Raw genomic sequence first — 25364 nt, 5'->3', positions numbered from 1 at the left:
TTCAAAGCCTTCTTCACCCTGTCGCGATGTAAGCTTTAACAGTTTGAGTGTGATGCCACCTACTGGACATTTATGATATAACATGCATATCTGAATCTTTATACTTTATTTTAAAGTTTAAATGCTCAATTTTGGATGGCTTAAATAAAAATAAAAGATAATCTTTAAAACATGTATACAAACTTAAGTTGAAGTTAACAGTTGCTGTAAAAGGATATAACAAATACATATTTTAAAAAGTGGTTTAAATTAAAGTTAGGTCATAGTAAAAAAAAAAAATAGCACATTGCAATAAAGTATATAATACGTGGCCTATTTAACGATTTCACTTTTTCTTTCTTTCCATGTGCAGAACTTTTACTGCACCATGTGTCACATCCTACAGTCACATCTTGCTGCTGTTTCTCAGGAAACGTGCACTTCCGTCTTCTGTGGCCTCGAGCTACACAGTCTCGTGCTCAGCAGCCACATGTGTAAGAGGTGTATTAACATTAAGGCCTGGCTATTCTGAAAACAAACATCTATTAATAGGCCCGTTATCGTCGAACAAACAGAGAGCAACTGCTGTGTTACCCAGCCCCTTGAGTGCTGAGAGGAGGGAGCTTTCATTTTCTCACAGTGAGGCGAGGAAGTGATTTACTAGTGCAGTCAGAAGTTTAGCAGCAGCGAAGAGGTTCACTTTGTGATGGAGTTTTCTGAACACATCAAGACCGCCAATGTGGAGGATGTTGTGCTCCGGCAGCCTCTCCATCCACCGGGCAGAGGCACCCTGTGCATCACCGGACACCACCTGCTGTTTTCGGACAGGGAGGAGGGGAGCTGCCGGCAGGTTCTGCTGTTACTCAGAAACATCGATGCCATAGAGAAAAGGTGAGGGGGCAAGTTATGTCGAGAATGTCAGCATGAAATTATTGTGCAGTATAGCCTACAGCCATTCGGTTCCATTTGTTTCCAAAAAGTGCCAAAATCAAGACAACATATTTTAACTTAACAGCCTTAATAATGTAATTAGTGTGCTTGAAAATACCAATTACATCACTTAAATGAGAACAACGCCCATTTACATTTACAAACTCATACCAGTTATTACTACTATTTAAGACAGTTAAACAATAAAAGTGAAAAGGATCAATTCCCAAATAAAAAAAAATAGAGGGGCTGAAACTTTACTTTGTGTAATTGAGAAACGAGTCTAAATGTGATGTCATCAAATATACATTATAAAACTGCTTCATTGGCAATCATTTGGATAATATGTACTGTAATAACACTGAAATCAGCCAGGGTACTGTTCTGAATATATGGTTTGATTTTCTGTGTCATTTGAATTGACAGCATTTACTTATCTACACTATTGAAAATAACTGACATATGTGAATTTGTAACTTTAAGGTACATAAAGGAGCATGTACAGAACATGTTAATAATCATATGACATTGTGTCTAAAGCTCAAAATTGATAAGCTGCTTTTTTATATTGTAATTCATGTAACTATCATGCTATAGTGCTGCTATCATGCCTAAATTCTATAATATTTAACATTTACATGGATTATACTAATCAGTCCACAAAATCAGTCTCTATTCCTCATCAATGGGTCAGGTACAGACTTCAAGGGAATCAAAAGATGGATTTAGGTTGTATTCCTTTTGATAATAAGGGTTTATGGATCATTGCAGCAATAACTTGGTCAAGAAAATACTCTAACTGATCAACAAAACTAATCATCACCAAAGCTTTCCAAAAATGTCTAATTAATGTCTAATTCCATTATTCCTCAAATGTTTTTTAACCAGTGTGGAAAACCTTTTGACCTACTCCAGCCTCTTCTCTAACGCAGGCCTCAGTCAAAGGTTGGGCATAATGTGTGTTTCCATGTGTCTGCTGCTCTTATTTGCCCACAGTGCCTAAAGAGGAAATTTGCAAACAGCATTACAGCAACTCTACTTTTTTCTCTATCAGCTTCCAAACACACACACACACACACACACACACACACACACACACACACACACACACACACACACACACACACACACACACACACACACACACACACACAACATGCCGTGCGTTGCTTGCTACTAACAGTTTTTCTTCAGCTTTATGAAACCACTAGATATATTTTGGTAGGTAGGGCTTGCTCACTTATTGGCCATATAACGACTATATATACTGACAATGTTCATTCACCTTTCTTTTCTTGCTGCAAGTCTGCTACAGTCAAAACATGTGGTGTTCAGGTGGGAGTTGACACACGCAGGGAAATGTTTTTGCAAAATAATCATAGCGTTGTGTGTGTGTGTGTGTGTGTGTGTGTGTGTGTGTGTGTGTGTGTGTGTGTGTGTGTGTGTGTGTGTGTGTGTGTGTGTGTGTGTGTGTGTGTGTGTGTGTGTGTGTTTGTGTGAAGGTTATCTGGATCTTCAGGGACAATTACCATCAAGTGTAAAGATCTTCGTGTGTTCCAGCTTGACATCCCAGGCATGGAGGAGTGTCTCAACATTGCACGCTCTATTGAGGTATAAGAAATACAGTAATCTGATAATCATACCAAGCCCTGACACATGAATTAGGATATCAGCCATTTCTGTCGAATGATAGGATCTAACATCCTTGCTTTGAATACAGCATTACTCACTATTTCCGCTGTAGCCCTCATCTGTGCTTTACATCTGATAACGCCCTTTTTAACAACAACAACCCTCGTTCTCCAGACACTGTCCTGTCTGGATATAGTGTCGGAGATGTATCCTTTCTTTTACAGACCTTCAAATGCCAGTCTGCGGGACCAGTGTGGTCTCTCGTCCCCTGAAAGGCACTACAGTCAAATGAAGGAACTTGTAAGCACCTCATCCCAGCAGTGATCCAACATCCATATGACAGGATAATGCCAGGGAATCTCAATACAGGGGTCAAGATTCAGGATATCCCCGTTGCTTAGCTTTCATTTGTTTTCCTTTAACTTTAGAATGTGCTGCACTCAGCTTGAATTTGTGCTTTAATAGAGGGACGTCTTCCTCTAGGAATATCATGTTGCCATGGTGAGGGGTTGACCCTCAGAGCAGCATTGTTGCGTTTGTTTTACTCAAACAATGTTCCCAAAATATGCTGTATATCTTAAGTTTTCATCAGGCTAGACCGGTGACTGTATTTCTGGTCAGAACTTGCATGGTCACACCCAACTGCACAGCAGATTCCTACCAATAATTCATTTATGTAATTATTTCAACAAGGATCATGCATACAAATACATTCATCTCAGAAAGGAAAAGAGATGATTCATACATTATACAACTATTTGGGGATAACATATTTTTAAAAGTAATTTTAAAGGAATAGTTCAACATTTTGGGAAATACGCTTATTACTTTCTTGCCATTAGTTAGTTGACAACATCATAATCATATGTTTAACATGAAGGTGCAACCAGAAAACGGTTAGCTTAGCTGAGCATAAACACTGGAAACAGCTAGCTTGAATCTGTCCAATAAGTAAAGAACATCTGCTTACCATCCCCTTCAAAGTTAATTTACCTTTTATTTTTCAATGATATTATATGGCATCTAAAGATATTTAATCAGACCAAAAAGTAAAGTCTTTAAAACGTGTGTTTTCTTAAATGTGACAAGCTAGCTGTAGGCCTGGAGCAACGCGTTTTAGAGTTTTGAAGTGGATAAACAAATGCAATGTCACATATTAAACAGTAGGCTTTAGTTTTTACTTTTTTTTGCTGGCAGGCAGATTTCTTCACTTTTTGAAAGAGCCTGGTTAGCTATGTTCTGTTGTTTCCAGTCCTTATGCTAAGTAAAGGAAATGTCCTACTTACTCTAGATGTATTTAATTGTAGCGTTATAACAAGTGTTGTTGTTCTTTTTGTGCTGTACTTTCTCAATTTGGGTAAGCAATTTAGTTTTGCTCTTAATCTTGGCCTCTTCTACACTTTCATTTATGTACAAATGAATATCAGGTGAAACACAAAGTTGATTTGCTGCCTTTTACATAAAAGCCGTTACAGATGTCCATGTTACGTGTAATGAACTTCAAATACAGTTTCTCTCTCCTCTGTTTGCAGCATGATCGCTGGAGACTGAGCACCGTGAACAGAGACTTCTCAGTGTGTCCCTCTTACCCTCAAGCTGTTATTGTCCCTAAGAGTACAGACGATGACATGCTGGAGAAGGTGGCAAAATTCAGACAGGGAGGGCGCTTCCCTGTGCTCTGCTACTACCACAAGAAAAATGGCATGGTGAGAGGCTTTCATCAGTTCCACGGCTTGTCTACAATTAATATATGCAACCAAAACAATGTAATCCAACTTTTTAGGTAATCATGCGCAGCAGTCAGCCGTTAATGGGAGCCAATAGGAAGCGCTGCAGGGAAGATGAGCAGCTCCTCCTGGCTGTGATTGACGGCTCAGATAAAGGTTACATTATCGACACACGCTCAAGCCAGCAGGCGTTGCAGGCCCAAATGACAGGTGGAGGATTTGAGTCCAAATCGTGTTATAGCAGCTGGAAGAGACTGCAGAGACAGATGGAGAGGTTTGTGTGTGTGTGTGTGTGTGTGTGTGTGTGTGTGTGTGTGTGTGTGTGTGTGTGTGTGTGTGTGTGTGTGTGTGTGTGTGTGTGTGTGTGTGTGTGTCTGTGTGTGTCTGTGTGTGTGTCATACACTTATATGTCCCTTCAAACTTACCCCCTTCACCTCGTTGTCTTCATATGCAGGGGTAAAGCACTGCAGGAGAGTCTGATTAAACTGGTGGAGGCCTGCGGAGACGAGTCCAATAATATGGACCGTTGGCTCAGTAAGCTTGAAAATTCAAAGTGGCTGTCTCACGTCCAAACTGCTCTGTCAACGGCTGGCCTGGTGGCAGAGTGTGTGGAGAGGTAGGAACTACATTGGTGGTGTATGACTGTGGTACGTGTACAGAAGGTGTTTCCTTGTCTTAAAGGTCCCCTTTTCTGCAAAATGCACCTTTTGCTGTCTTTTATACATAAATATGTGTCCCTGGTGTGTAAGGAGACTCACAAAGTGTCAGAAAATACAACCCTCTCTCTTTTCCTGCTTACCCACATGGGGGTACAAACGAGCTGATCCAGATCTCTTGCCGATATGACGTCATATTGGAAATGTGGGCTGGCTAAACGTTGAACTCCTGGCAACGTCCCACCCATGTGACACGTCTCAACCTATCATCCGAAATATACAGTCGCAAGCTGAATCCCCTGTGCAGCACCTCTCTGTCTCTGTGCAGGAGGGACTCAGAGTTGTTGTATATGTGATACATATAATGTCACTGTTCTAGTGGTAAACACTGAGAAGTGTTTCAGAAATAATGCTGGATGTGGTTTTGAACATAATATGGCATTTAATCACGGCAGCGTTTAGCTGAGTTTCTCTGTTAGAAACTTCTCTCTTCAGACAGAGAGATCATGACCCTCCAGGGGGCGTGGCAGGCTTCAGCTCAGCACAGATTTAAATCGACTGTCAGAATCACTTTCGAAAACGGGGCTGAAACAGAATGATAGCGGACATGCTAAAATCAATGATCTGTTTGGTATTTTCAGCAAAAAAACGTCAGAGACATGTTTTTTTATATATATTTGAGACCTATAATATATGCCATAAAAGAGCATAATAAGAGACCTTTAAATCGTATTTGTGTTTAAAGGGACAGTCTGTTGAAATGTCTTTGGTAATCCTAGATCAGCTAAATACGTTTCGGGACAATTGGTTTCTGGCGTGTTGTCTATCAGATAAAAGACAAAAGTTGCAAAATGTGTCATTTTAAATTCAGATTGGTGTAGAAATGCAGATCAATTAAGACATTACATGATGAAGGAATCTGATTCTAATCCAATCCCTTTTTGAGATAATTGCAGAAACTTGATTTTTACAGCACCACCTTGAGGTCGCTTAGGTTCATTAGAGTAGTGGGTGGAATTTCTCCCCCACCTTCAGTGCTTTACTGCTTTGAACCCTTTAAAAAAAAAACACCTCTAGAATATTATAATAATAATAACGATCATCATACAGGGGTTTCTCTAACTGCTAATAAGTAAATAAAGGCATGTGTGTTTTTTCTTAAACTTACTTACATCCTATGCAGAGGAACATGACTGTATATGGATATGTTTTTTCCAGGGACGGTCATTCAGTCCTGGTGCACGGCTCTGAGGGGACAGACTCCACTTTGCTCATCAGCACTCTGGCTCAGCTAATCATGGACCCGGGCTGCCGCACACTGGAGGGCTTCCTGACTCTGCTGGAGAGGGAGTGGATACAGGTGAGTGTGTGTGTTTGTGTAAAAGACTTGGAAAACACTGATTTACATTAGCAAAGGGTGGTGGGAATAACTATAGGTAACTCTGTTGGTCATTGAAAAAAACACAAATCCTCAATAACATAAAGGCAAGTGGACATAGCATCAATAGCACAGGATCACTTCATATTAAATAAGTGAGCATTTTCAGTGGTTTTTGTCCCGATTTGGGGATTTGAGTCTGAAATCAATTTTTGGGTAAAAAGAAAACACAGCTTAAATAAAGCAAAGTCCCAGGTTAACATTTTCAAGACAGCTACAATCAAGCATGCGAGTCACACCCAAAATAAGAGCAGATTGGATTGTTTTACTTTCCACATTTGCAGTTTTGCTGCAGAGCAGTGGTTATGACTAAATCTCTTGCTAAAAAGGAAATTGCTCCACATTCTACCCTTAAAAGGAAATTACTTTTAGTGTGCTGCATTTGGCAGAAACACTTGCTTCTCTTCACCTTTTGACCGTGGGGACTTTTTTCCAACAATTCTACCTCCAGTGAAACATTTATCAACCTTTTATGGAAACTATTTTTTTCTGAATGTTTCAACATCATACTTAACTATTTTAATTGGTTGTAAGCTTTCATAGTGTGTCTGTAGATTATTTTTCAAAGCTAACAGAGACCAAGCATTAGATAATGACTCATTTGCATATTTTAACTTGTAACACAAATAATTTGAATACTTTTGAGAAGTTTTATGTTGGTATCAATCAATATAGTTAACATATTTACCCACATTCAAAATGTATTTCACATGCTCAGAAATCTCCACTTTAGCAGTAGATAAGTTTAATGCTGATATCTATTAGTTAATGTTTTACCCTATTCACTTGAGGTGTCTCTCCTCAATAAGTTGGAATTGACACTCTATGACTATATTCTTTACTATATGTATGAATTTATGGACATTAGTGTTCTTCCCTGAAGGCAGGTCACCCGTTTCAGAAGCGTTGTGCCCACTCGGCTTACTCCCACGCCCGCCTCCAGCAGGAGTCCCCGGTCTTCCTGCTGCTGCTGGACTGTGTGTGGCAGCTGTGGCAGCAGTTCCCCCTGGCGCTAGGCTTCTCTGAAACGCTGCTCCTCCGGCTGTCCACCGAAGCCTACGTGTCTGACTACGGCACCTTCCTGTGTAACAACCAGCAGGAGAGGTCAGTGCAACAGGGATTTACGAATAAAATGTAAATTCTTTCTTTCAAACTATGTTAACACCCAAAGTGACAGTGACCTCTACTCCTCCCTCTCAGGTGTGCTCTGGGAGTGAAGGAGAACACTCACTGTTTGTTCCAGGCTCTGCTGAGGCCCGGGGAGAGGGACTGCTACTCTAACCCACTGTACGAGCACACCGAGCTGGCCATCTGGCCTTCAGTCCACCCTCAGTCGCTGCATCTTTGGAGAGGTGAGCCTTGGTGTATTCTACGGATGGTTACATTTGACTGCCGATACTGAAAAGAAATATTTTTTAAGAGACTTTCATATCCTCATAATGCAAATTTAGGGTAAGAAAGGATAAACTGTAGTGAGCAGAGATGCATAATTTAATATTCCATAGCTTTGACGTAACCACATCTCAGTGACATCACTAATGTTAACAGCAAAAATAAAGAAACTGTCTTTTTTAAGGTATTTTTAGCTTTTTCTTAAATAATTAAAAATGTTGTATTGCAAAGAGGATGCTGCAAAGTGAATGCAGCCACTATATAATACTGGATATGTAGGTGCTGTGCTTGTAAAGTCAATTGAAGTGAAAGCAATTGAGCTTTCCATTATGGCCAATAAATGAGCGGGTTTCTCTTTTTTTACAGAAAACTACATTATTTTACCAAATTCCCATTTTCATCCACCAATCAATCTGCCCTGTTCATAAGGTGCATTCCTAAAGTATTGAAACATGATCTGATTTGTTTTACCTGTGGTTTGTTCCAGTAGTGATACTCATTGAATATAATATCCCACTGTGCTTTTATTATTTATAGTCGTAACCCTACTACTTTACTACTTTTCAACTAGGATTTTATCAACGCTATGTCTATGTCTCATCCTAAGGCTTTTTTCTGAGGTGGACCCCACAGACTCATCACTTAGAAGAAGCTCAAGAGGAAATCAGGAACATGGTCATTGAGTGGGGGAAGCTGGCTCTCAGCTGATGTCCTGTCAGTCCATGAAGAAGTGAAGATGTTCAGAACATGTAGAACATGTTACCAATGTGCAATGCCTTTTGACTTGTTATGTTGACAACTTACTTTTTTAAATGTCCAGTATTGTTTCTTTTTTCAGTAAAAAAGTATAAGAAAATGTAATGTGTATGTTTTTTGAGTCCCATTATATATTAACATTGTGTTTTAAATTCTGGTCAAATGTTTTTTTTGTGATTTTATAACATTTATTTACAATTAGCTATTATGAACAGAATAAGACTGCATAACAGACACACCTCCCAGTCCTGTTAAGCTCAGCTAAACACTCTTCACAATACAAATCCCTGTGCACTGCAAGTCAGCATGTTTTCACACACGCAGCTGTGCAAGCTGGAGACTGTAGTCCAGTACAGTAAAGAGCCACGAGCCTTGTTGTCTTTCCACACCTGGATATTTATCCAGGTTACTTGGTGAACTGGAACGGTGACCTATCGGATTTTTATATTTTAATTTTGACTGTAGGGTCAGCTTAACTAATAATTTAGTTAACAGTAATAGTTTTACGCAGTTGAATCGGCTGGCTTCGCAACAAGATTCATCTGCCTCGGATTTCTGTTTGGTCAGGTAATACACTCTTCTGTGTACTATTCAGTTGAATTTGTGTTTAAATGTTATTTTAACACAACTTGTATTTGCCTTAATAATCATTCCTAAGTTATAGATGTTCTGTATCATCACAATCTAACTTTTTCCAAGGACTGCCGCCAGACATGCAACCGGGGGTCTTTGTGCCCACTGCGGCTGCGCTGGGCCCGTTTTGCCGAGATTGTCTCAGCAGGGCACGGAGTTTGCCCAGACTCAGCCTCAGTGGTTTGCACAGGCAGATGAGCAGGTGGAACACCCGGGACTCCAGCAGCCCCCTACCTTCACAGGATAACCCCCGTATCCTCATCACAGGTAATAGAATTGTATTTTCTGCCACATGATAGCTGATGACAGACTTTTTCACATCTACACAAACACTGAGCCTTTGAAGCTGCCATTGTTTTCTGCCACTGTCACTGTGCAGCCACTGTTTTGTCCTGTTGAGTGGCCAACGGTACATATTAATGATGATAAGAGAGCATTCTATCAAACATAACCATCATTAAACTAAAACAGGTATGACTCATACTGTGGCATCAATGGCATGAGGCGAATACTGGACACGTGCTGTTATTTTCTTCTGTTCGAGTTGTTGTTTTACTGTGCAAGGGCAGCAGGACCTCATTTTGATTCTTAACAAAAGCATGTGTAGAGACAGCGCTGGGGACATAAAAGAGCCAATGAGTGGGGTGAATAATAGCTGGCTGTCACTTTTTGTCCCAGGATAAAGCTTTGATACAAACAACAAAAAAGCTGAAATGTGGTGCTCACAAAAAACATTGGTTGCTATTTCATACCAAGCATGTAACCACCAAATATGTGTGTGTTTCCTCGGAATAAAATATATAACATAAACGTTGTCTCTGTGGGCAGGTGGTCTTGGGCAGTTAGGTACGGGACTGGCACAGATACTGAGGTGAGATACGTGGACTTCCGATATATGAAATCTTTCCAAAATGTTTGAAATTTGAATGATATCATATCTTTATTATGTCTAGAAAACATTACGGAAAGGACAATGTGATCCTGTCAGACATTAAGAAGCCTCAACCTGATGTTGTGGAGAGTGGTATGTAAAACCTTCTTTGTTGTCTTATTTCCATGTTGCTGTAATCATTCGTTATTATATTTTAATTGATCTATTCACCTGCTCTTTTCCTATTAGGTCCGTTTTTATACGCTGATGTCTTGGACTACAAACATCTCAGAGAACTGATTGTAAATAATCGCATCACTTGGCTGGTCCACTACAGCGCTCTGCTTAGTGCTGTAGGGGAAGCCAATGTGGCTTTAGCACGCAAGATCAACATCACAGGTGAGCTGAACACATAGACCATTTAAAAGTTAAAAAAAATTAATAGACTATTTATAATTAAACTCTGCTTTCTGCTGTCCATTTAGGGCTTCATAACGTGCTGGACTTGGCACTAGAGAACTGCCTGCGCCTCTTTGTCCCCAGCACCATTGGAGCGTTTGGCCCCTCTTCTCCACGTGACCCTGCCCCTGACCTCTGTGTCCAAAGACCTCGAACTATCTATGGCGTGTCCAAAGTTCATGGAGAACTGATGGGGGAGGTGTGGCAATAATAGATAACCAGTTTGTCCCAAAACACAATTTTTTATTATGAAGCGCCATTTATCACTAACATCTAGCTTGATAACTAACACTGCAGGTAACAGGAAAGATTTGTAGTTTTGATCAGAGTTAAATAATATTTGTGTTTTTCTTTAGTATCTCCATCATAAATATGGTTTGGACTTCCGCTGCCTACGTTACCCAGGTGTGATATCAGTCAACACACCCCCCGGGGGAGGAACTACAGGTAATGCATGACTTTCTATCTGCCACCGATATTCAGATATTCAGATTGATTTTGTAGACTGAGCGCTCTGGGTTTCTTTCTTCACAGACTATGCCGTTCAAATCTTCCACGATGCTCTCAGCACAGGGCACCATGAGTGCTACTTGCGTCCCGACACCCGCCTTCCCATGATGCATATCTCTGACTGCCACCGTGCCACAATAGAGTTCATGCAGGCACCAGATTGCCAGCTGTCTCTGCGTACCTACAACATTGCTGCCATGAGCTTCACTCCAGAGGAAGTGGCCGAGGAGATCCGCAAACATCTCCCTCACCTCAAAGTCACCTACAATCCTGACTCTGTCCGCCAGACCATCGGTAGGACATGGTACACATACCTACACATAAAAGCTCTGTCAAATTATAAATCGTTTTTTAGTCAGTTAAAACATGATCCAATCAGCCAAAAAAAAATAGCTGTGGTTGCAGATTATAGAACATTAGATGTCACAAGTATTTACTTTAATGCCAAAAACTGCAAAGTGACTGATCTTACATGTCATTCATAGTTATGTTTTAATTAGTGTATAATCACGAGAAACTAAGAATTGTGTTTTTGTTAGGTTAAAATAAGCCTTTTAGATTAAGTATGAAGGCAGCAGGTCCTCTTCCATGGATAGCACCACGTTGCAATGCATTGTATCTACAGTGACCCGCTACCAGAATGCAATGCAGGTCTAATTACACTGAGAATTACCAAGGAGTGTGGAACTGACCAATTCTGCACACACGTACCATATGAGGGGCTAGGGGTGGCAGCAGTGGCAAAAAAAAATCTCGGGGGGGGGGGGCATTTTTTTCTGATTAGGAGTAAGGTGACCCATTCAATAGGTACATTAAGCAAACCCATATCAATTTGTTGTTAGGTGATGAGCTCAGACCGAGATCCCACTTGTGTCCACTAGATGGCAACACACAGTGAGAGTAGTAAGTGACTTGATGGAAGAAACTGCCCGCTTTTTTTCTCAGTTACGTATGACGAAAGCGCGTAAGTGTAAACCCTCCCGGAACCCAAGATTGCATTGAAAGCTCTGATATTTGAAAAAAAAAATGCATTTTACATAAGAGTCTGTGAGAGACCCCTGGGGCGATTTTCAACCAGACTGAAGTCGCACCTAAACAGGCGGGACTATGTGAAGCACGGCTTTAGTCTGATTGGACAATGACGTTTTTGACAGATCTAACGTCTTGAACACTGATTACGACTGCTGCTGTGTTAGGAAAAAAAATCCCTCGTTTTCCCGTTGGTAGCACGTCGCACAAATCGCCCTAATAAAACAATCCACCCCTGGGTGGTAGTCAACAAGCCTTATATGATGTGCCACATCACAGAGCAGGAAATGTGTTTTTAGCTTAAATCAAACAAACTACTATTTGAAGTGTTATCTTTAAAGGATGTATGTGTCTCTTTCTGCTACCTTTGGGGAATTATTAATTGGGTATTTTGCTTGTCGCTCTGCAGCAGACAGCTGGCCCGTGAGGTTTGACGACACCAATGCCAGGAGAGATTGGGGCTGGGCACCAGATTACACACTTGAGGAGCTGGTGTCAGACATGCTGAGATCCATTCGAGAGAAGAGGACAAACGAGGGTTTGCCAGACAGCTAGCGATACATGCTACACAAAGGCTAACCAATGACTTATGTTTGACTTTTCTTCAGCCTGCATATACGACTTTTCTTTTCACAAATTGTCAACCAGTATCCTCTGTTACTGTGGAACATTACAGCAATGAGCCAGGAACTTTGTAAATGAAAGTTGAACTCTCAGTCAGATGCTCTCAGTGTACAGTGGACAGTGAGACATCACATGTTACACACTCAAACACACACAGCCTTTTTCAGGGAATAATATACTGTCCAAACATCCTTTCATCCATGTTGTTTTTAATTGTAATAATGGCATCAGCATCAGTTTACATTTGTTACTTCGGACGGAACAGAAAAAGACTTTAGAGATGTCCAACTGTCATGCTTATCACATCAATGGACACAAAAGTCTGTTACCATTTCTATGAAACTGTCTTATACTATATGGAGTTGCACATTTAGAGTAACAAATCTGTTGTACACTTTGATTCCAGGATCATCTGGAATGGCTTGCTCAGTCACCTCTGGACTGTAATGGAACAATTCTGGCTGTTTTAAAATGCAATCTTTTATAATAAACATCACACACTATGCAATCCCCCTACCCTTACTGTGGCATCTAACAAGAAGCCTTTATTTTGCCTTTTCGCCAACAGTGTGATTTTAGTTATGAATGAGCAGCAATAACAAAAGAAGCCTTGTTAACTGTGGATTACTTTGGAAAGCAATGTACTTTGAATTAAGATCTTGAATAATAAACATGATACAGTGGTATGCAAAAGTTTGGGCACCCCTCTGAGATTTCATGACAATTTGCTTTTCCTTTATAATAGAAGATCACAGCAACAACATTTGTTTTCCTACAAAGATGTAGACGTTTTAGTGTTTTCCAGACCAAAATTCTTAGGGTAGCATTACATAGTTTTATTATAATAAAATAAAATGCAAAAAATGGGATGTGCAAAAGTTTGGGCACCCTTATAAATAGCATTCATTTCAACACCTGTACGGATTTATAGCTGACAGGTTGCTGCACAAAATTGCTTTGATTAGCTCATTAGACCTTCAATTACAAAGACAGGTGGAACCAATCATGAAAAAGGCTATTTAACATAGGTAATAGCTGGCTGTGCCTGGCCTAGGTTCTTTCTTAGGGAGTGGCAAGATGGGGACCTCAAAACAACTCTCCACTGACCTGAAAGCTAAGATAATCCAACATTATAAATTAGGAGAAGGGTACAAAAAATTATCTGACAGGTTTAAACTGTCTGTCTCCACAGTCAGAAACGTAGTTGTGAAATGGAAGGCCACAGGAACAGTCCGTGTGAAGGAAAGATGTGGTAGGCCGACAAAAATAGGGGAAAGGCACAGGCGAAGGATGGTGAAAATGGTCACAGAGAAGCCACAGACCACCTCCAGAGAACTACAACAACATCTGGCTGCTGATGGTGTAGTTGTTCACCGTTCCACAATCCAGCGTACTTTGCACCAGGAAGAGCTCATTGGAAGGGTGATGTGCAAAAAGCCTTTCCTGAGTGTTAATCACAAGAAGAGTCGCATGAGGTATGCAAAAGCACATCTGGACAAGCCAGAAGCATTTTGGAACAAAATACTGTGGTCAGATGAGACCAAGATTGAGTTATTTGGTCATAACATGAACAGGTATGCATGGCGAAAAAAACACACTGCATTCAATGAAAAGAACTTGTTGCCCACTGTAAAATTTGGTGGAGGATCTATCATGTTATGGGGCTGTGTGGCTAGCACAGGTACTGGAAAACTTGTTAAAGTTGAGGGCCACATGAATTCCTTACAGTACCAGGAGATTCTTGACAAGAATGTTCTAGAGTCAGTCACAAAGTTGAAGCTACGCCGGGGTTGGATTTTTCAGCAGGACAATGATCCTAAGCACCGATCAAAATCCACCAAGGAATTCATGCAGAAGCACAGGTACAATGTTCTGGAATGGCCATCCCAGTCCCCAGACCTTAACATCATTGAAAATGTATGGATTTATTTGAAGAAGGCTGTCCATGCACGGAGGCCAAGAAACCTGACTGAACTGGAGACGTTTTGTGTGGAAGAATGGGCCAAAATACCACCTGCCAGGCTTAAGGGACTTGTCTGTGGCTACAGGAGGCGTCTACAGGCCGTTATTGCAGCAAAAGGAGGCAATACTAAATATTAATGGAATTATTTCTTAGGGGTGCCCAAATTTATGCACATGCCTATTTTTGTTTGAATGCACATAAACATGTTTCTGTTTGACCAATAAAAGTTATTTCACTACTGAGATGTTTCTGTTACCATAAGGTATAACATATGTTAAAATGAAGTTGCTGCTTCAAAAGCTCAGCAAGTGACAAACTGATGCAGTGGTTTTCCTAAGGGGTGCCCAAACTTTTGCATACCACTGTATTTACCCAAACAGCTGTGATTTTTGCGAATGGTTGAACTTCATATATCTAAATGTAGATAGTAATTATAACTGAGTGGGCCATGATGACATTTAGGATGACGCTGATAACAGTAGTTCTGATTATGGTGGTAAAAAGGTACATTTTTAAAGGTATGTGTTCTTATACTCTGCTATTTAACTTTTCAGAGATATTTATATTTTACGCACCCTTACATTTAGTTCACCATAAATACTAGTTACTTTGATAAACAAATGTAATATGATAATATATAAAAGTGGCCTCCGATAAGAAAAGCTACATTAAAAAACGTTGCTCAAACAGTAATGCATAGACTATTTAAAGTAATGCATAAACAATTTAAAGATAAAGATAAGATACCATAATAAGCCAGAAGGTGACGTGCATATTTAATGTGTATACACTTAATGGTGATAGGCCTTCAAATGCAACTAAAGTTCAAATGTGCAGATCTTTTCAGAATTGTATATGTTAATTTAACTTAAGAGCTCAGGATGTAGCTTACCCCTCGCCAGTCATTTCAGTAGATGTAGTGCTCCTTCCTTCCCGTAGAGGCGCTCCTTCATCCGGCTCGCCTGTAAAGTATCTCACCGGAGCCACGCACGTCTTTCTCAACTGCGTCTGCTAATATCCATTTTCTCCGATAATGGACGCGGGATTCTTCCGCGTAAGTGCTTGAAAAATGATTTCTGACCTGTTTTTGTCTTACTGCAAAGTTCCATGGAAGTGTATTTCTTATTTAGAAGAGTAATATTCTGTAAATAGGCGTAGGACCATACAGTGAGACTGTAACGTTATGGTCAGGGCTACGTCTATCACCTGATAACGAACCATGTTGGATTTCGTCAACAGCCATGTTACAACTGGGCTAGTTCCAGGGTTTACGTGCATTTGGGAAATTAATGCTCGTTACCCTAAAGCAGCATGTAATTGTGTATCACCTACACCCTATTTTAGACTTTAATTTGCAGTTTTACACATTTGCAGGAAATAGTCGATCCAGCCTTGCTAGCTTTCTAGTTAATGATAATGTGTTAGCTTTGGCTAAAGATGGCGTCCGGGCGGTTCATCGTTTCTGTCTCTAAGGGATAGTCACGGCCACTAATGTTGGCTATAATAAATAGACGTACATATTACCCGAATTGCAAAACTAATGTGACTTATGGTTTTCGCTCCATATAAGCGCTGTTTTCCAAAATATTCCCCAGGAAGTGGCTAATACTACCATGTCAGTTTCCCTTGGAGGATTAAGCAAGCTAACGATTAGCTTTGCTAGCGTTAGCTTAATCGTATCAATGTCATATCCGACTCAGTTTGACGGCATAACTTTAACTATTTCATAAATTATATTTATTAATATTTAGGATGCTATCATAACGTGTTGTGTGAGCACATGTACTCAAATGTATGCTAACTTAACTTAAACTCAGTGTTTAGGTTTGGATGTCAGCATCCCTACCTTGTTAAAGTGCCGTCACGTTTAATTTACGCTAACAAAATTATTCGGAAGTTGTTTTTAAAATGAACTAAAACAAAATGCAAGATGTGTTAAGCACATGCCTGTAGATGTGATTATGATTCTCAACGTACACCAGCCAACTTTTTGATTGTTGATTTTTCTTTAGGGTACAAGTGCGGAGCAAGACAACCGATTCAGCAACAAGCAGAAGAAACTGCTGAAGCAGCTGAAGTTTGCAGAATGTCTGGACAAGAAGGTAAATATCATCATCACTTTTTATTTTACTTTTGTGTCAGATTTATTTCCCAAATGAAGTGTTGTCTTAATCAAATGTAACGTATTTTTAGGGTTGGAATGTGTTTGTGTCAGTCAATGTTGTTTAAAAATATACATTTTTGATAAATAAAACTGAAACATAGTCACTGTAATCTTGAGTCATTTATTAATTGATTGTCTTACTAATTGTGTAATGTTGTTTCTTGTTTCACCCATAGGTGGACATGACCAAAGTGAACCTGGAAGTCATCAAACCTTGGATAACTCAGCGAGTGACAGAAATTCTGGGATTCGAGGATGACGTCGTCATAGAGTTAATATTTAACCTGCTTGAGGAGAAGGTAATGTCTTAAATGTGTTTGTTTTCTTTCTTCAAAACTGTCATGAATTTGAGGGCAATGTTTAGTTAGTAAGAAGGAATACAAGCAAACCATTGCACATTTTAGTCTATTTGAAATTGAATGGGTAAAGTTACAATTGGTGTAAATCTGATTAATAATGACATAACTATGTTTTGATGTTATGTGACAAAGTGCCTTCATTCAGCAGTCTTCTAATGATGATGTGATTTATGATTTAAAAGGCCTGAACCAATATGGATGTTATACCTTGCATCTGAAGTATAGCACCAACACCTAATTAGCTCTCTCCTGAGCCCAAAGTCACTGAGCCCAACTCTCCCTTCATGATGCAGTGTGTGGTTTGAGGTGAGTTATATGCAGGGATTACCTATATTATGTTAGTGAAAAAAACACCTGAACAATGCCATAATCATATTGCGTAGGAATTTGTAGTGCATCATTCAATTGCCCAGATGTAACTGGAAATAAAGTTTAAATTCAGGGAGGGTCTACCATTTTGCAGAATAGAGAAAGTAATATCCTTTACATTCTTTAAAGAGTAACTTGAGTACTTTGACACCAAGGTGAAAAGTATTTGTCTCACTGACCACCTCAAAGTTTCACGTTGCACCTCTGTTGGGTGTGGTCAAAACTTTTTGCTATTATACTTGTAACCACACCCTACAGTGATTTTTGAACACACCCCAGGTGTATCTCTACATCAATGTAGGAGATGGACAACCTCAATGACAGGAGGTCAACAAAAACAAGATGTTAATCTGTTTGTGTGTTAAACCTCTGATAGCACCCATCATATGGGTTGTGTGTCATCAGATGTGTAAAAGACTTCAGATTTGCAACCATAAGAAACAACACTTTTTTTGTTTGGTATTAAGTTACTCTTTAAACTGATAGACTATTGAGATATCTGTTATGGTCATTTATTGGACCTTAGCACAATCTTGTTTGCCAGTAGAGCTGGAATGCTAAGCCCCACTTATGTTAGGTATTTTGTTTTTTAATACTAAACTGTGCTTCTTCCTTATTTCGTAGGCTTTTGCTACTTTACTAAAGTAGACTTTGAGAGTTTTCTTTATTTAATCATAATGTTAAGCCCACTGAATAACCACTTAAGATGCCTCGGTAATGAGTTTTTCCCAGGTTAATTGGGGGGATATAACCCAAGTAATTTACATAAAGTATGTTTCATTAGTCTATTACTTGGATTTCATCTCAAAGTATACTTAATTGCAAATGTAAGTGTAATTGCAAATAACCCACATTAGTGACTTTTATTCTAACAAGATGCTAAAAAAACACATTTATTTATATATGACACCATCACTGCACAATTTTATCCTTTTATTTGATATTTTGCTTGTCATAGCTTTTGGGGGGTGGGTTGGGCTTGAAAGCTAACTGTAAAGGGTGTTGCGTAATGGTAAGACAAGGAAATTGAATTGAAATTACGGCCTCAGAATAATTCTATCAGTTGTTGAAATAAAACTCAATTTTTGTGTAACAATGTACTCATTATTGCTTGTTCGTCTCTTGCAATTTAGTGATATAACATTAAGCTCAAGGTGGTTGAGTCTCAAGCAGTAGGGAGGCGGAAGCAAGCCATGGGAGCTCCGTGCCCACTGATCCCACGGGACTCACTGAAGACACCGGAACTGTACTTGCAGTGTTGGGTTTTAATGCACTCTGTATTGTGGCTATTTGTTTAACTCCTGAAGTGTAGACTGTGGGGAGACCAGAGGGCAAGGGGTGGGTAGGGACACAGAAAGGTAAAGTAAAGGGGATAATTCTGAGGAAATCAAATAATGGCAAAATGTTTTCTTGTATTATTGATTGTTTATCTGGGTAACAACAATCAGGAATTGGTTTAACAGCAACATTGCATGCCGTTTCTATATCACTAGACACGTCTCCCCTCAGCTAGCTCACATTCTCAGTTCAATGAGTTTGTGAGTATGATTTAAATTAGTCCCATTTATTTCTATAGTCATGATTTGAGCAATACAGTAATGGTAATAATATAGTCACAGGAGTAGTTTAGTGAGGACTAGTAGGTAGGTATTCCCCCTTGTGGGATCCTACCCCCATCCTTGATATGTTGCCTTCCATTATTTAAATGGCCATATGTTTTTTCTCTCTCCTCCCTTCGTGTGTGTGTTACAGAATCCGGACAGCAAGATGATGCAGATCAACCTGACAGGGTTTCTGAATGGGAAGAATGCCCGGGAGTTCATGAGGGACCTGTGGCCCCTGCTGCTGAGTGCTCAGGAGAACATTGCTGGCATCCCCTCTGCTTTTCTGGAACAGAAGAAGGAGGAAATTAAACAGAGACAGGTAAGCTTCCCCGAGGTAAATTTGACTAAATGTTAGCTGTCAAAAGGTCATATCTCTTGTCGGTCAAAAAAATTCTTGTTATTGGTAAAAACCGCCTAAACTATATCCCGAAAACATTTTTGTTAAATGCTATAATCATTGGTATTGATATATCTTTTAAAAACGTATGTATATCTCATAGTCTGAGACAACATAAAGAAATGATTTGGTTCTCTGGTGTCAGTTTATAAACTTGCAGGATGGACACACACTTATACTTTTGGAGAAATTGATGCGATTGTTTCCCCCATGGTCACATTTTTTGGCAGATTGAACAAGAGAAGCTAGCTTCTCTGAAGAAGATCGATGATGATAAGAAGGAAAAGGACCTCAGAGAGAGAGCCCAGTCAAAAAGCCCAAGAAGGTAAGAACAAAAATGTTTCAAATGGGGGTCAGTGGGTGCTCTAGTATATTTATCACAGAACAAACAACGTATTCATATTTGCATCGTCTCTGTCCAGGAGGAAATCCAGGTCCCCGTCACCACGACGAAGGTCGCCAGTGAAGCGTGAAAGGAAACGTAGTGCTTCTCGCTCGCCGAGACGCAAACCCAGTCCAGTAGCTAGCAGCTCCCCCCCTCCACCCCTGATGCAGCTGCCAGCCAAACCTGTGGAGCAGCTTGTGGAGCCGGATGCATTAGAAGGAACCCTGCCAGAGCCAGTCATCCAAGAAACTCCTTCCACATGGTTTGTAGAAAACGTCTTTGCTTAAATGTACCATTTTTTTAAAATTTGAAAATTAAGTTCTTAGGTTCGAATCCACTTTCATTTTGAATATTGTCTTTGTTGATTTTCTTGTTTTTCATGTTTTAAGTCCTACTGTTTTCATTATACTTTTTTGAAGCAATGATCTGTATCTGCATTTATTTCAGGTATTTTAGTTTAGCTTGACAACAGGTCAGCTAACCTGGACGATAACATTCAAAAGGTTAACTTTTTTCTCTGACTTTTAGTGACACAGTTGTGGAGTTGGTGAAACCAGACCCAGATACTGAAGTCAAAGACCCTTCGCCAGAGAAGCTTCACAAGAAAGAGGAAAGGCCCAAGTCCCGGGAAAGGGAGAAGGACACCAGGAGGGAAAGACCTCACCACCGCTCTCGTTCTCATTCCCGCAACCGCAGGCGACGCTCCCGCTCTAGGTAATTCCAGACACTCCATTTTTTTCTGTTTTTTCAAAAGTTATTTAAAATAGAAAATGTTTTAAGCTTATCTTCCTCCCTACCCAACTGCAGATCCTACTCCCCACGTAGAAGACCAAGTCCCAGGAGGAGGATGTCTCCTCGTCGTAGGAGCCCCCCCAGACGTGGCCCCCCTGGCAACCGAAACAGACATAGACGCTCCCCACTCCGCAGGTCAGCGCCACATCTTTTAAAATACTTAATAATCTCACGAAAACATTTTTTATTATTAAACTGGTTGCTACAAGTGACCATACGGATGATGTTGGATCATCCTTCCTCGGTTGTGAACACATTATCAATATGCTAATGTTTGTGTCCTGCAGGAGGCGCTCACGCTCTGCTTCATCTTCTGGCAGCAGCTCCTCCAAATCTCGCTCTCCTAAAAAAGCAATGAAGAGAATATCCAACTCACCACCCAGAAAGGGGATCCATCATCCTGACAAAGCCATCAGCCCCGCTGGGAAGGACAGACGATCGCCATCTCCTCGGGCCAGGAGAGGCCGAGGCTCTGCGTCACCAGCCAGATCTGGTATGATCTTTCACCGTTGGTTCTTTCCTCTCCATAATTATTAAATCTTTGTCTAATACTGCCAACCCCATGACTCTTTCGGTTCCCTGAATATTTCTGTTTAATAATACATTTTCCTCATTATTTAAAATGTTTTGATGATAAGATTACTTTTGGAAATGAGGGTACAGAGACAAATAAATATTGTGCATTTGAAGTGTTCATGGCTTTAGGAATGGATATCAGAATTGCATGTATAATTGTTGGTGTCTTGTTTTTTTTTTAGGTTTAAAGCAAAAACAAAGGGGGAGGAATGATTCTCCGTCTGATAACGCTAAGCCCAGACCTTCTGAAGGCTCTGAGTCAGGTAAGCATTAGATGATGTTTGTTTAAGGGACTGCATGAGCGTTTTGCGTCATGCCAAAAACTTTTTTTGAGGACTGTTTGTCTGGAGCTCTCAGTCATTTTTGTGTGTCAGAAAATGACACATTCTTTTTTGGCTCAGTACACTTGCCCCCGGTTTTCAGCAGTAAGGGGCACAATGTCACACAGCGATGAGGAAGGTCCTAATTACAGTGTTCACATTTATTAAGCTGCTTTGATAATTAGGATCCCACTTACAGTATGAACAAACAAAGGGAACAAAACCTATGATTTATGTAAACATTAAGGACAATAGTAGTTTATAGTTAAATTGCACTATGCCATATAAAACCCTCAACTCAAGCCACAGGGATATACATCTTTTTCTATATTATTTTAAGTCTCCATGGCAGTTTTTTTAACTGGTTCTCTGACACTGATGAGACACTCAATGCTCTACATTTCAGAGGAGGATAAAAATGACAAAGACGCAACAGCAGATTCGGTGCAGCAGCGACGTCAGTATCGCAGGCAGAACCGACAGACATCTTCAGGTTAAAAGCGTTTTTATCCCCGTTCCTCTCCCATACCCCACACCTCTCTAACAAAGTCTCTGTCCATGTCATCTTGCACTCATCGTCTCATGGACTTTTGAAGCTGTGCCCCTAACCCCAACCTTGGTGTTTTTTTCCCCCTCACCTCATAAAGTTAAGGCTACAATTAAACAGTTGTTGATGTTCTTTTTCTGTTTGGTTTTAGATACAGGATCTTCCTCCTCTGAAAACGAGGGGCCCAAGAGGCCAACAGCAGGGCCGGGTGCCAGAAACGGGGATGTGAGGAGGAGACGCAGCCGAACACCGTCACCACGGAGGCGACACAGAGATGCCTCTCCAAGGTTAGCATCGTACTTGTACATTTTTTTGGTTAAATCAAATATTTGAAGTTGCCCATGTTGTGTTGACCACATGTTTAACATTTTTGTTTGTTTTTGTACACCTTCAGGAAAAGACGCTCTCCATCTCCTCCACGCAGACGGCGCTCCCCGTCTCCCCCGCGACGCCGCATATCTCCCTCTCTTCCTAGACGAAGGTATATGCAGCTTTATATTATATCATATCTAGAGCTTTAATTTGTCAAATTATCTTTGACGATTTAAAAAATACTTTTCTGACAGTTAGATTTTTTGCTACCCAGGTCTCCTTCCCCGCCTCCCCGCCGTCGTTCACCATCACCTAGACGATATTCTCCACCTATCCAGCGTCGCTACAGCCCCTCACCTTTGCCTCCACAGAAGCGGAAAATCTCTAGCTCTCCCCCAAAGCGCTCTTCTCCAGGGGTCAAGCGACGCCCCTCCAGGTCCCCCAAGCGTAGAAATTCTCCTCCTCAAAGGAGACGTGTGTCCTCATCTCCACCCAGACACAGGAGGAGCCCCATGTTGCCTTCTGCCAGACAAAGCAGGGACACACGATCCCCTGTAGCAGCAGCCAGCCGCATCTCCCCGTCCCCTGCAAACCGTGGCCGTGCTGTCAGGGGTTCCACCAGTCCTCAAGGACGTTTTGAAAACTCCAGTGCATCTCCATCTAACCCGCGGAGGCAGCAGTCCCCGACACACAGTGGCAAACCCATCCGCCGAGTGTCCCGCACCCCAGAGCCACGCAACAACAAGAGGTAACATTGAATTGAACTTATTTTAATACTGCTGATCTATCTCTTTGTACTATATAGCATCTATTGTGCATGTCCCTGCAACCTTTTAAATCTTACCTTTTCTTTCTCCCCAGACCCTCTCCAAGCCCCCAGCCCATGAGGAGAGCATCTTCCAGATCCAGATCTGTTTCCCCTCAACCAGCAGCTCAGAAACGTCCTGTCCCTGCATCTGCCTCCCCCTCACCCTCCCGCTCTGCCAGTGGGTCTCCACCACCAGCCAAGAAAGCCAGCAGTGGTTCCGGCAGCCAATCCCCAACCAAGGTTTGATATTTTAGCTTATTTTATTTTATGGTTGTCTATAATCTGCTATACATATACATGTATTTTTCATTTAGAACTTCAGTGTTGAATATTATGGGTATTGTTTTCTGAGTTTGCATAAGGAAAATTGTATTTTGAAAAAACAAAACTGTAAAATGTGCTTTTGGTCTTATTGGAGAAGGTTGAACTATCATTACGTATGCAGAAACCTTACACTTGTTATTGGCATGCAGCAAGTAAAACATGTCTTACCGTGGTTATATTAGCCCTCATTATCTCTTTCTTGTCATTTGTGGGGTTTTTAGTAGCACCTTGTCCTCATAAAAAATCTGAATCATTGCAGAACTCTGATGTCGATGACAGTGGAAAGAAGAAGAAAAAGAAGAAGGAAAAGAAACACAAGAAAGAGAAGAAACACAAGAAGCACAAGAAGCACAAGAAGGAGAAGAGTGCTAGCGCTGTGACCGGAGATGTACATGAAAACCACGGCGCGGAGGTGGATGGAGAGTCAAGAAAGGTGATGTCTAGTTTCTTTGTTTTTTAGCTTAAAAGGCCCTACTAGTCAACGGGGAAGATATGACCAACATCCTGTATTTGTGTCCAAGTGGCTAGTGGAGTTGCGTGTATTTCATGCTGTTTTCCGTTTAGGAATCAGATAGTGAAGTAGAGGACAGCTTGGACGACCTGGAGAAGCACCTAAGAGAGAAGGCCCTGCGATCCATGAGGAAGGCCCAGCTGTCTCCATCCCAGATGTCCTGAGAACAACTGGCTTTCCCACTTATGAATTTTTCCACTCACTCTTGATGTTTGTCATCAACCTGGTTCAGCTTTAGAATGTACAAATTGTTAAATCTCGAGTCTTTTCTTTTGTTTTGTTTTCTTTTTACTGGTTTGGTACATTCTGAAGAGTGTGTTTCATTAAGAGCTTGATTTGTCAGTTAGTGTATTATCTTAACTGTGAAGAAGCCTGTGTTGTCCATAATTTTAAATTGTTGAGCAGGGTAACGGTTTAAGGTTTTGCCGGTTTAGGATGTTTACCGCAGCACACAATAGATTCCATATGAGAAATGATTGCATGTGCAGTGATCGTCTCTGATGTGCATGAACCACTGAGCTTATGGAGTGTAGAGAAAAACCAACCTACAGTAACATGCTGTTACCAATGCCTCTTATTAGTGGAACAGTTGCACAGCTGTGTGAACCATCAGAGGCCGTAACTGAATGTCTTGTCCCATTTAGTAATTTAAAGGAAGTGTTTAGCATTGTTTAACCTGCTTTTTTTTCTGACTATGAAAGTGTCTTGTTTTAAGACTACAACAATCTAATGTGACATGGAGTATGCTTTAATTTTTCTAAAATAATTGATATGCAATGTTATGTTGACACCCTTCCAACACGCTCTCTCTCTGTGGGACTGCTCTATGATTTGTATTTAGTACCCTGGCTCTTGTCATCTTGTCATCCTTTCAGAATTAAAACCTTTTTATAGGACGTGTGCTTTCCATAATTTTGAGATTTTTTTTGTCAGTTCTGTTTTGGATGGAACCTTCGAAAACTGACAGCTTTTATTGAGATAAATTAACAAAAGTCAAAAACCAACCAACCAAGACTGACTATTTAAACTAAAATGTGTCACCCTAGTTTATACAAAGTATGAAAATCCCACAGCCAACCTAAATAGTTTCTTTATATTTGTTCTTATCAGTGAACATTGAGATCTGACTTGTTAAATTTTAATGGCAAATAGCTTGTGACATTGTGGAAATATATAAACAAGTAAGGTACGAATAGGATGCAAGTAAAAATGCAAAGAGTAGTAAAAGAAGTAATAGACATAAACACATGTTTAAATAAATGTATACAATGAAAAAAACAGCTGAACTACTAAAATA

The 25364-nt window shown here is 40.4% G+C and overlaps 3 protein-coding genes across 9 annotated transcripts; all 3 read left to right on the top strand.

The window, feature by feature from the left end:
• Window positions 1-424: 424 nt before the first annotated feature.
• zgc:154055 (uncharacterized protein LOC556036 homolog) lies at window positions 425-8610 on the top strand. 2 transcript variants are annotated; one of them, XM_063908640.1, is made up of 11 exons: window positions 425-870; window positions 1798-1854; window positions 2412-2520; window positions 2716-2841; window positions 4074-4247; window positions 4325-4542; window positions 4723-4884; window positions 6143-6284; window positions 7246-7466; window positions 7563-7714; window positions 8362-8610. In XM_063908640.1, exons 1-11 carry the CDS (start codon window positions 686-688, stop codon window positions 8460-8462), a joined length of 1647 nt encoding a protein of 548 aa, XP_063764710.1. In that variant the 5' UTR covers window positions 425-685; the 3' UTR covers window positions 8463-8610. The 2 variants fall into 2 exon arrangements, with proteins under 2 accessions (XP_063764710.1, XP_063764711.1); XM_063908641.1 differs by lacking the exon at window positions 1798-1854.
• A 119-nt stretch (window positions 8611-8729) lies between these two features.
• Window positions 8730-14948, top strand: tdh2 (L-threonine dehydrogenase 2). 2 transcript variants are annotated; one of them, XM_063908643.1, is made up of 9 exons: window positions 8730-9077; window positions 9210-9410; window positions 9972-10014; window positions 10097-10167; window positions 10264-10413; window positions 10500-10672; window positions 10830-10920; window positions 11008-11287; window positions 12422-14948. In XM_063908643.1, the coding sequence occupies exons 2-9, from the start codon at window positions 9224-9226 to the stop codon at window positions 12444-12446; spliced, it is 1020 nt and encodes a 339-aa protein (XP_063764713.1). In that variant the 5' UTR covers window positions 8730-9077; window positions 9210-9223; the 3' UTR covers window positions 12447-14948. The 2 variants fall into 2 exon arrangements, with proteins under 2 accessions (XP_063764713.1, XP_063764712.1); XM_063908642.1 differs by having other exon boundaries at window positions 8794-9077; window positions 11008-11277; window positions 12422-13333.
• A 590-nt stretch (window positions 14949-15538) lies between these two features.
• On the top strand, window positions 15539-24963 carry srrm1 (serine/arginine repetitive matrix 1). 5 transcript variants are annotated; one of them, XM_063909085.1, is made up of 17 exons: window positions 15539-15653; window positions 16612-16701; window positions 16940-17062; window positions 19244-19414; window positions 19723-19817; window positions 19915-20139; window positions 20406-20591; window positions 20685-20804; window positions 20957-21162; window positions 21428-21508; window positions 21972-22058; window positions 22264-22399; window positions 22507-22593; window positions 22699-23172; window positions 23286-23472; window positions 23816-23989; window positions 24128-24963. In XM_063909085.1, exons 1-17 carry the CDS (start codon window positions 15633-15635, stop codon window positions 24137-24139), a joined length of 2475 nt encoding a protein of 824 aa, XP_063765155.1. In that variant the 5' UTR covers window positions 15539-15632; the 3' UTR covers window positions 24140-24963. The 5 variants fall into 5 exon arrangements, with proteins under 5 accessions (XP_063765155.1, XP_063765153.1, XP_063765154.1 ...); XM_063909083.1 differs by having other exon boundaries at window positions 24121-24963; XM_063909084.1 differs by lacking the exon at window positions 21972-22058 and having other exon boundaries at window positions 24121-24963.
• Window positions 24964-25364: the final 401 nt, after the last annotated feature.

The sequence above is a fragment of the Eleginops maclovinus genome, chromosome 19 (assembly GCF_036324505.1).
Source record: "Eleginops maclovinus isolate JMC-PN-2008 ecotype Puerto Natales chromosome 19, JC_Emac_rtc_rv5, whole genome shotgun sequence".
Taxonomy (NCBI): domain Eukaryota; kingdom Metazoa; phylum Chordata; class Actinopteri; order Perciformes; family Eleginopidae; genus Eleginops; species Eleginops maclovinus.
The sequence above is the reverse complement of the archived record's forward strand: the minus strand, read 5'-3'. Positions and strand labels throughout refer to the sequence as shown.